An 11,335-nucleotide genomic window follows, 5' to 3' on the forward strand; every position below is an offset into this window, starting at 1 on the left:
AAAAAAAAAAAAAAAGAGCCACACTCCCCACAGACCAAGGCCCTGCCCTGTCCCAGTGGAGTGCTGTCCCCACCCTTGGCTGGGGCTGCCCCTGACTCCAGGTGGGCAGGAGGACACCCCCTGAGGTGCTCCCTTCCTCAGGAACGTCATTGCTCCACTGATGACCCGCCATGGGAGGCTGTGGTCGAACTTCTGGGGAGCCCTGAGTGCGGATGGCTACTACGCCCGCTCTGAGGACTACGTGGACATTGTGCAGGGGCGGCGTGTGTGAGTACCTGCGGCGGCGGGGGGGGGGCTTCCTCTATCTTCTGCTTGGGCTTATAGTACCTCCCTCCCCAATATTTCTGTCCTGTTGCCCTCAAATTCCTGCCAAACCTAAAGCAAGGAAGACTACAGTTGGACACACCCAAGGACTTCCTGACAAATATCTTGGGCCCACTCATCAGGGGAATCACATCAGCACAGTTGTGCCCTCTCAGCCTATGATTTCCCCTTCTCCCAGCCCAGACCCCCAGCCACTGACCCCCTCACCGCCAGCCTGTGACCCCCTGCATCTTCCTCTCTCTCTTAGTGGTGTCTGGAATGTGCCCTATATCTCGAACATCTACTTGATCAAGGGCAGCGCCCTGCGAGCTGAGCTGCAGTCCACTGACCTGTTCCACCACAGCAAGCTGGACCCTGACATGGCCTTCTGTGCCAATGTCCGGCAACAGGTCAGCCAGTGGCTGGGTGGTCACGGGATGTCCTGTTGACAAGGAAGATGGGCTAACTTGTCACTATAGGCCTGAGGGCTCCTGACATTCCAGCAGGACTGCTCAGGGGCAACTAAGGCCTGATAGGGGCACAAGGGCTGGTCCTCAGAGATCTGAGGGACTGTTTTAGCAGTTTGCACACCATTTTATTTACATTTTTAAACATAGCCTAAAGGAAACTAAACTTTCTACCTAAACATATTCTTTTTTTGTTTTTATTTATTTTTATTATTTTATTTTATTTTGTTTGTTTGAGACAGAGTCTCTCTCAGTTGGCTGGGGTAGAGTGCTATGGTATAATAGCTCACAGAAACCTCAAACTCCTGGGATCAAGCAATTGTCTTGTCTCAGCCTCCTGAGTAGCTGGCACTGCACTATTATACGTGGTTAATTTTTCTATTTTTATTTATTTATTTATTGAAACAGACTCTCACTTTGCCGCCTTTGGTAGAGTGCCGTGGTGTCATAGCTCACAACAACCTCAAACTCTTGGGCTCAAGCGATTCTTTTGCCTCAGCCTCCTGAGTAGCTGGGCCTACAGGTGCCCGCCACAACGCCCAGGGCTCGCTCTGGCTCAGGCTGGTCTCAAACCTGTGAGCTCAGGCGATCCACCTGCCTCAGCCTCCCAGGGTTGGGATTACAGGCGTGAGCCACTGCGCCCTACCTAAACATATTTTAAGAGCCACCTCACCCCGTCTCTGTACCCTACCTTCTACTTTTTTGTAATTTTCTTTCTTTTTTTTCTTTTGGAGAGAGAGTCTCACATTGTCACCCTAGGTAGGATACTGTGGCATCTTAGGTCATAGCAACCTCAAGCTCTTGGGCTCAAGTGATTCTCTTGCCTCAGTCTCCCGAGTGCATGGGACTATAGGCACCCGCTACAACATCCAACTAGTATTTTTATTTTTAGAGAATGGGGTCTTGCTCTTGCTCAGGCTGGTCTTGAACTCCTGAGCTCAAGCAATGCACCTGCCTCAGCCTGCTAGAGTGCTAAGATTACAGGCGTGAGCCACTGTACCCTGCCCTGACTATTTTTTAGAGATGGGGTCTCCCTTTTGCTCAAGCTGTTCTCCAATTCCTGACTTCAAACAATCCATCTGCCTCAGCCTCCTAGGGTGCTAGGATTACAGGCATGAGCCACCACGCCTGGCCTATAATTTTGTTTTCTGTTTTTTAACTTTAGAGCACGATGAAGTTCTCCCCTGTGACCACAACTTAGGGTCAGAACACCATCCACAGTCCTTTTGTGCAGTTGCTCTTTCCTCCCCTGTTCAGTCCTCTGGGAAGCCTTCCCTGATCACATCTGTGGTGTCAGGCCTGGGCTGGGAGCTGGGGACACTAGGGTGACCTGTGCTTGGTTGGTCCCCAATCCTGTGGGCAAAGGAGCCTGCACTGTACTCTAAACATGCAGGGAGGTTGAGGGAGGCCTCTTCTCTCGGCCTGCTCTCCCCAGGACGTGTTCATGTTCCTGACCAACCGGCACACCTTTGGACACCTGCTGTCCCTGGACAGCTACCAGACCACCCACCTCCACAACGACCTCTGGGAAGTGTTCAGCAACCCCGAGGTGAGGCTTAGTGCAGGGCAGACTGGAGCTGGGAGCAGAAGGGACCCTAGTGATCCTATGCCCCAAGGCACTTCCCTGTCTGCTTTGCACCAGCCAGGACCCCTGTATGCCCCTGTCTCCCTCCCTCTGGTCCAGGGTCAGGAGTGTAGATTTGGGTGGGGCAAGGAAGGTGGTCTGAGGAGCAGCAGCATCTGGTGAGGGGGAGCCAGAGTCAGAGGCTGGGTGGTGGCCTAGCTGCCATCAGCGGGAACTTAGTTGAGCCTCTTAACTTTTGGGATCTCCATCATCTGAGCTCTGAAATGGGTCTGTCTCAGCCTGTCTCACTCCCGTAGCTGCCGTGATGATGGGTTGTGACAGGGTTCCTAGGAGCCTGCAGCTGATGTGGGCTCCCCCAGGCACATGCATGTACATATGTACACACACGTGTGCAGCCAGGCAACACACACCCGCCTCCCCCAGGTGTGTACACCTTCACACACATTTCGAGGGGCTTGTAGGGTGGGGCCCCTTCCTAGGGTATCCCTGGGAATTGAGCTGTGGGGAGCACCAGCCCATTTCTCCCTGCCCACAGGACTGGAAGGAGAAGTACATCCACGAGAACTATACCAAGGCCCTGGCGGGGAAGCTGGTGGAGACGGTGAGATCTCCGGGGACCCCTGGGGACAGTAGGGAGTGGTCAGAGGATCAGGACTGGCTGACCTAGGGTGGTGGGCAGCAGGATGGCTCCTCTCCCTGTTGGCACTTTCCGGCTGGAGTCTGCAAGGGGCCTGGGGGGCCCAGGCAGGAAAGAGGAGAGCATCTTGAATGTGGTCCCCCCTGAGGTTGGAGTGAATGCTTCTCTCCGCTTGTGGGCTGTCTGCTTCCCCATTCCCTGGGGCCTCTGCCTCGCCCCCTCTGTGTCCTTCATGTACAGGTTCCTTTCGGAACAGCCTGTAACCTCAGCTGAGAAAATCTCTCTGGGCTCTGCCTCCTTCTCCCTTCAGGAACTCACTCACTCTGTCTAGGAGGACCGAGCCGAGCCCCTGCTCCTGGGATACACAAGGGGGTGGGGCCCTGCAGAGAAGGGGAGGCTGTGGAGTGGAGCTGCCACTCTGAGCCCCCATGACTGAGTCCCCACCCTTCCCAGCCTTGCCCGGATGTCTACTGGTTCCCTATCTTCACGGAGGAGGCCTGTGACGAGCTGGTGGAAGAGATGGAACACTATGGCCAGTGGTCTCTAGGTGACAACAAGGTGGGGCTCCATGTCTGGATAGGGCCCGCAGGAAGACCACCTCTTCACCCATGCCTGCTCTGGGCTGGGCTCTCCTGGCAAGCCGGCCTCATTAGCTAACCCCTCTGGGCCTCTAGGCATGGGATGCTGGCAGGGGTGTCTGCAGGCAGTTGGAGTAGAGGGATTGAGAAAATGGAGATGGAACATTGGTCCCCAACCTGCCATTGCTGCCATGTGACTGAGCTGCTGTCAGCATAAGTTGCCGGGTTTTCAGTTTCTGGTTTGTTACTAGAATGGCTTAGTTTTCTTCTCCGGACTTTCCCAGGTGGGATGGGAGAGGAGTGGGCAAAGGTATCGGGGGGCATCCATGGTCTTCAGACCCCAGTGGATGTAGGAGGCTGTGTGTGCTCTGAAGGAGGAGCCCCAGGCCCGCACCCATCCTGGAAAGCTCAGACACCAATTTTAAAGGCATATGAGACCCTGAATCTGTGGACCTCAGAAATTGGGCTAACCAGTGATTGTGGTCTCCTGCCTAATCCCTGTGCTTTGGTGGCTAAACTAATCTCCAGAAGCCAGTCACTGGGCTCACCCAGGCATTCCAGGGTCCTCCAGTGGCAGGGCCAACCCTTGGAACACCTGTGGCCCTGGCACTAGTGTTTAGTGCTTAGTAACAAATGACCTCAAGCTCAGTGGCTTAAAGCAACTCCATCTGTCATCTCCTGGTGCCTGTGGGTAAGAAGTCCAGGCTCAATTTAGCTGGGTCCTCTGCTCAGGGTCTAAGGCTGCAGTTGGGGTATCAGCTGGGGCTGGGGTCTCAGCTGGGACTCAGGATTCTATTCGAAACTCACGTGGTTGTTGGAAGAGTTCCTTTCCCTGCAGTTTGCTCCGTCAAGGCCAGCAGGAGACAGTCTGTCTTCAGGGTCCTCCGTTAAAGGGCTCACCCAATAGGTCCACCCCTAGGATGGCCTCCCAGTTGACTAGGCACCTTAACTGTATCTGCAGAGCCCCTTCCTTTTTGTCACAGGGTAGCATTGTCCCACCATATTCCCAGGCCAAGGGAGGGGAGTTAGACAGAGACTGTACACCAGGGCACGGAACCCAGGGGACAGCTTAGAATTCTGTACTCTCCTTGGTCACTTCCAGGACAACCGCATCCAGGGTGGCTACGAAAACGTGCCAACCATCGACATCCACATGAACCAGATCAGCTTTGAGAGAGAGTGGCACAAGTTCCTGGTGGAGTACATCGCCCCCATGACCGAGAAGCTCTACCCCGGCTACTACACCAGGGTGGGCATGCCCGGGTGCAACCAGGATGCAGCAGGGCAGGGGGGGTGATGGGCTGGATATCCGGGGGTGAGGCCTATCCCCCATCTGGCCATGTGTTGGGAGACGGGGCCCTGGGGCTGGACATTTATGTTCCTTGGAGGCTACTCTGCTTCTAGCCTCTGACCTTTTGAATACGTCTTCTCTGTCACTAAACCATGCCTCAGTGTCTCTTGTACCAGCAGTTAAGGCTGCTGAGAAAGCCCCTGCCCCAGTGGCTGGCCAGCACTCCCTCCTCATTTTCTCTCCTGTAACATGTACCCACCCACTGCCGCTGGCCTCTCTCCCCTCAGGCTTGTGGATTCTCCGGATACCCATTTTGGGCTTGCCTGGGTCCTGCCCTCAAGGAATCCAGCCTGGATAGTTGCCAAAAAGGATTACGAGGATTAGATTCATGGTGTCTCCCTCCCTTCCTTCCTTCCCTTCTCTGTGTTTACGTCCCTTCCTTGCCTTCCCTTCCTCTCCTCTCCTCTCTTTCCCTCTGTTCTTATATTTTTACTGAGACCCTTTTCAGGCCAGACGCTGTTCTAGGGACTGGAGGACACAGCATCAAACTCATCTGCTGTCTAGGCACCAACACAAGGCAGACTGGATGAGGGCCCCCATCTGTGCCACCCGCCTGTGCCCCCCGTCCCCTCTCCTGGCCTTTGGTGGTCTCCCTTGGCTAATGCTGGCTCCCCTGTCCCCCTGCCTTGGCACAGGCCCAGTTTGATCTGGCCTTTGTCGTCCGCTACAAGCCCGACGAGCAGCCCTCACTGGTCCCGCACCACGATGCCTCCACCTTCACCATCAACATTGCTCTGAACCGGGTCGGGGTGGATTACGAGGTGAGCAGGGCCCACCTGGGTGGGGCAGGTGGAATGCAGGAGGGGCTGGCCAGTGGCTTTCAGGGAGCTTGAGGCAAAAGGGCCCTGGGAGGGGCTTCCTGGCAGAGGTGGGTATAATCTGAGGAGGGGGAGGGGACTTTGGAGTCAGCACTTCAGGAGGTATCTGCATCCTGCCTTCCTGGCCCTTCCTAGAATTGTGAAAATGAAATGAGCTCCCCAGGTAATTGCTTAGGTGAAACTGTGGAGAGTACTGCAGGAACAGGCCACAGGCCAGGAGGAGCTTGGTGCTTCCCTGTTAGGAAAAGGGGGCAGGGCTCTGGGAAAGGTGGGGTGGCTGCTAGCCTGGGTGTGGGGCCCCACATCCAGCCAGCTGGTCTTTCATTCACACCTAAAGCTACTATTTTAAGAGTTTTTTAAAGGACATCCATAAAAATAGCTATAATTTTTTTGAGTGCTTATTACATATCAGACATTGCCCTAAGCCCAAACTTCTCAACTAGGAGCAATTTTCCCCACTAAGGGACACTGGCGGTTCCTGGAGACATGTTTGCTTGTCACGACTATGACGGTGCTAGTGGCATCTACTGGGTAGAAACCAGGGACATACACTCAGGATAGCCCCCCACAACAAAGTGTCTATAGTGGTGAGGTAGAGAAGGTCCCATTTTACAGAAGGGGAAAATGAGGCTCGGGTTGCTTACAAAGTTAGTAAAGGGTGGAGGTGATGCTTGCCTAGGGCTGCCTAACTCCAAGGCCAGAGTCATTGATGACTTACTACTCTTCGCTTATGTCTTCCTGAGGCAGCTTATGGCTGTCATTCTGTCACTCCACAAGGCATCCTCAGGCCGGCTGTGCTCAAGGCCTCATGGCTGTGACAGGAGGACAGACAGGGCGGTGGGGGACTGACTCTTGCTTTCTCCCAGGGTGGGGGCTGCCGGTTCCTGCGCTACAACTGCTCCGTCCGAGCCCCGAGAAAGGGCTGGACCCTCATGCACCCCGGGAGACTCACGCATTACCACGAAGGGCTCGCCACCACCAAGGGCACCCGCTACATCGCCGTCTCCTTCGTTGATCCCTAGTTGGCCAGACCCAGCCTGCCTCCTCCGACCGTTCCTCTTTGTCGACAACCACTGCCCAGCAGCCTCTGGGGCCTAAGGGTCCCAGGGAACCCGGTCCAACCTCCAGGCTCTTGACTTCCTGTTGCTCCGGGAACTGCCAGTCGGAGAGATTCGCCTAGGCCAGAGGCGGAGCAGAACTCCGGGCTGGGGCTTCCAGTGGTGCTCTGGACCTGCCCCTGGAGACGCTGTTCACTTTCACTGCTTTATAGTGATTTATTCTCCTCCACCCTTGTCCCTGAAAAACTGAGTCCTCTTTCCTCCACTTCCATGGGATGAGACTTGAACAGAATAGGAACTTCCCAAGCTGCCTAGAGACTCTAGGGGCGAGGACCCATGTCTCAGTGCCTCTGTCAGGCAGAACTGCACCACAGAGACTTCTGCTTCAAGTTTTGGGGGAAAGAGACCTGGGTCAGGCTGAGGTTCCCATGCAGAGCCTGGGACCACTGACGCGCCTTCCTCATGGCTCTTGTCATGAGAACAAACCAGCATCCCCCGGAGACAGTGAATTCAGCAAACCTCCTGGGAGACAGAAAAGGCATCTATGCCACAGCTCAGCCCTCCACTTGCTGGGGAGGAGGGGAGTGACATGTCCACACACTGCACTGGGTCACCCTGTCCCAGATGCTTCCAGAGAGAGGGACAGACAGTCAGAAACAGGAGTGTTTCTATTAAAGGTTATTCAAACCATGGAGTGGGATTGATGCTCAGTGTCTGGGTGAGAGTCTGCAGTGGGAGGTTTTAAGAGCCTGTGATTGGTAAGAGAGGCCACATAGCCACGACTTTTTCCCAAACCCAGTCCCGTGTGATCACTGTGTCATTTGTGTATTTCATTAACCGTTACCATGAGCCAGGCACTGGCTGCCTGGGGCACACTTCTTCATCTTTTGAGACCTGCATTGGTGACACCTCCTCTCTGAAGCCTTTGCTGACCACCCTTCCTGCAAACAAGAACGTGGGAGATCAGGGAGAACTTCTGGTGTTTCTGGTGGCCCCTGCCATACCCAGGACAGACTCTTCTAGTAACACTGGTTATACTTTGGGGCATTTATTAAGAATAAGAGCTAACATCTCTGCATCCCTTGCTGTAGGCTGGGCATTGTGGATTCTGAGTACTCAGCACACAGCCCTCTGGGGTAGGGGCTGAGGAAATGGAGGCTCAGAGAGACCAATTAATTGGCCTCAGGTCACACAGCAAGCAAGTGGTAGGGACAGTGATTTGAACATGATTTTAGCCATTGAGGAAATCTGATCTATGCCTCCAAGGCACTTGTAGTCAGCAGTAGGGACAGAAAAAACTTGAGTGTCGTTCACCGTGGACTCTGTGATAAATGTCACAATGACTGCAAGAACAGAGGAGGTGCAGGAGAGACAAGCAGCTTGCGTGACCCAGTGTTCCTCAAATAAGGGTGATTTTGTTCCCATCTGACAATGTCTGAAGGGTGGGGAAGGGGGAGAGGGACACCATTAGCATCTAGTAGATAGAGGCCAGGGGTACCCACAAACATCCTTCAGTATACAGGGCAGCCTCCTCCACCCCCCCCAAAAGGAATTTTTTTTGTTGTTGTTGAGACAGAGTCTCACTATGCCACCCTTGGTTGAGTGCTATGGCATCACAGCTCACAGCAACTTCAAACTCTTTGGGCTTAAGTGATTCTCTTGCCTCAGCCTCCCAAGTAGCTGAGACTACAGGTGCCCACCACAATGCCCGGCTATTTTTTTCTTGTTGTTGCAGTTGTCATTGTTGCTTTAGCTGGGCTGGGCTGGTTTGAACCCAGCCAGCCTCAGTGCATGTGGCTGGCGCCCTACCTACTGAGCTACGGGCGCCGCCCACAAGGAATTACTGAAACCAAAATGTCAGGAGTGCTGAGGCTGAGGAAGCCTGATAGCAGATGCCTATCTAAGCTGGGCCTAGGAAGAGGTTTCCAACACACAGAGCCACACTCCAGGTCCAGAGAATGCAGGTTGGCTGGAAGGGAAGGGTGGAGAGGTTCTATTTAAAGGAGTACTTTCCCAGGCCAAGGAGAGTTTAAACTTCAACGGGAGGGTGATTAAGTTTTTGAATTTTCAAAATTATCTCAATATTCAAATTGCATTTTGTTTTCCTAAGACTAGCCAAGTGCAGTAGTGAGAAGGGGAGAAAGAATAGAACAAGGAGTTTGATCTGTAACCAAATGTGAACAATCAATCGAGATAACTCACTACCCTCAGACCAGCTGACAAATCTTAATTTCTCATCCCCCAGCTCCAGCCACCCAGTTGGTCTCTCCAGAAGCCAACATGGCTAACCTCTTTCTCGGATGTTTTTCTTGAGCTGGTCTCTGCACGTGTGTGTGTGTGTGTGTGTGTGTGTGTGTATAACCAAACAAGGTCTTCGGTTATCTTTTGTTGATTATAAGTGCAATTCATAGCCACTATGAAAAATCAAATAAGGCCATTCTAGCACTCTGGGGGAGGTGGGAGGATCACTTGAGTTTGGGAGTTTGAGACCAGCCTGAGCAAAGTGAAACCCCGTCTCCACTAAAAATAGAAAAATTAGCTGGGCATCATAGCCCAGCTATGATGTCTAGTCCCAGCTACCTAGGCGGCTGAGGCAGGAGAATCACTTGAGCCTAGGAATTTGAAGTTGCTGTGAGCTAGGCTGACACCACTGCACTCTAGTCTAGGCAACAGAGTGAGACCCTGTCTCAAGAAAAAAAAAAAATCAATCAAAATAGGAATAGGTAATGTAAGGAAACAAGGTCTACTGTCATTGCACACTAACCCCGCCCTGTCCTCCTTCCCTGTCCCATGGTTGGCAGTACTGAGGGAGTCTTGTCATGGAAAAGGTTCATGCCAGGGCTTCGCGGTTTGAGGCTGTGTTTCAGAGAGAAAGATGAGGAGCCTGCGAATGAATTATGATGCCCCTGCAGCAGTCCAGGCAAGTGACCAGGGTCAGGGCCAAGTCTCACAGGGAGGTTTAGTGAGAAAGAGGGACTGAGGAGAGCTGTTTAGTAGGGAAAACATCTGCCCTCCACCTGGCTTGGGTAAGATTCAGCCAAAGAAGGAGAAAGCAATAGAATTCATAATTCCTGGCTCAGCGCCTGTGGCTCAAGTGGCTAAGGCACCAGCCACATACGCCTGAGCTGGCGGGTTCAAATCCAGCCTGGACCCAACAAACAACAATGATGGCTGCAACCAAAAAATAGCTGGGCATTGTGGCAGGCTCCTGTAGTCCCAGCTCAGCTACTTGGGAGGTGGAGGCAGGAGACTTGCTTGAGCCAGGAGTTGGAGTTTGGTGTGAGTTGTGATGCCACAGCACTCTATCTGGGGTGACAGCTTGAGGCTCTGTTTCAAAAAAAAAAAAAAAAAAAAAAAAAGAATTCAAATTCCTGCCTGCAGAGAATTGATGGTCCCCTTAGGAAGATAATAGATAGCAACTATATAAGGCAGACCATGCGAGGCAGCTAGTAATGGGCCCCAGGCATACCACATCGGGACAGAGGTGTGTCCTCACCCCAAGGCAGGATCTGGGTGTAGCCTCATAGTCCCCAGTCACTCTGAGAACACTAAGTTCCTCAGTGGGTAGTGAGGGTGAGACAGCTTCCTTTAACCCAGCAGGAGGCTGATAAGCTGGTCAGTCACCAGAGTGCTGGTTTGCCTCTTGAGGTTATTGGTGGCAGGATTCTGCTATGGTTATATAGAGAGCAGTGCTGTCCAGTAGAAATCAAGCCATAGGGCAGCGCCTGTGGCTCAGTGGGTAAGGTGCTGGCCCCATATACCAAGGGTGGCAGGTTCAAATCCAGCCCAGACCAGCTAAACAACTGCAACAAAAAAATAGCCAGGTATTGTGGCAGGCACCTGTAGTCCAAGCTACTCGGGAGGCTGAGGCAAGAGAATCACCTAAACCCAGGAGTTGGAGGTTGCTGTGAGCTGTGATGCCACAGCACTCTACCAAGGGCAATAAAGTGAGACTCTGTCTCTAAGGAAAAAAAAAAGAAAAGAAATCAAGTCACAAACGTGGGCCACTTATGTCATTCTAAATTCTTTCTTGCTCTCTCTTTTTTTTGGCCAGGGCTGGGTTTGAACCCACCACGTCTGGCATATGGGGCCGGCACTCTACTCCTTTGAGCCACAGGTGCCACCCACTCTCTCTCTCTCTCTCTCTTTTTTTGGAGACAGAGTCTCACTTTATTGTTCTCAGTAGAGTGCCATGGCGTCATAGCTCACATCAACCTCAAACTCTTGGGCTCAAGGGATCCTCTTGCCTCAGCCTCCTAAGTAGCTGGGACTACAGTTGCCCACCACAGTGTCTGGCTATTTTTAGAGACTGGGTCTCGCTCTTGCTCAGGCTGGTCTTGAACTCTTGAGCTCAGGTGATCCACATGCCTTGGCCTCCCAGAGTGGTAGGATTATACGTGTGAACCACCACACCTAGCCCCACATTTTTAAAAGAAAAAAGAGGGTGGCACCTGTGGCTCAAAGGAATAAGGTGCCAGCCCCATATGCCGGAGGTGGTGGGTTCAAACCCAGCCTTGGCCAAAAACCACACACACACA

General features: G+C 53.0%; 1 protein-coding gene across 1 annotated transcript in view; it reads left to right on the forward strand.

Annotated features, from left to right (window-relative positions):
* The window catches only part of PLOD1 (procollagen-lysine,2-oxoglutarate 5-dioxygenase 1), a 30,229-nt gene extending 22,738 nt beyond the window's left edge, over positions 1-7,491 (forward strand). The window contains exons 12-19 of the mRNA XM_023515147.1: positions 126-267; positions 572-713; positions 2,206-2,319; positions 2,891-2,956; positions 3,446-3,550; positions 4,673-4,819; positions 5,557-5,682; positions 6,606-7,491. Coding sequence (XP_023370915.1) covers positions 126-267; positions 572-713; positions 2,206-2,319; positions 2,891-2,956; positions 3,446-3,550; positions 4,673-4,819; positions 5,557-5,682; positions 6,606-6,761 — 998 coding nt within the window. The 3' untranslated portion in view covers positions 6,762-7,491. The remainder of the gene's footprint in view (positions 1-125; positions 268-571; positions 714-2,205; positions 2,320-2,890; positions 2,957-3,445; positions 3,551-4,672; positions 4,820-5,556; positions 5,683-6,605) is intronic.
* Positions 7,492-11,335: the final 3,844 nt, after the last annotated feature.

This window comes from Otolemur garnettii, unplaced genomic scaffold, assembly GCF_000181295.1.
Source record: "Otolemur garnettii isolate 467f Iridium unplaced genomic scaffold, OtoGar3 scaffold00067, whole genome shotgun sequence".
NCBI classification, from domain to species: domain Eukaryota; kingdom Metazoa; phylum Chordata; class Mammalia; order Primates; family Galagidae; genus Otolemur; species Otolemur garnettii.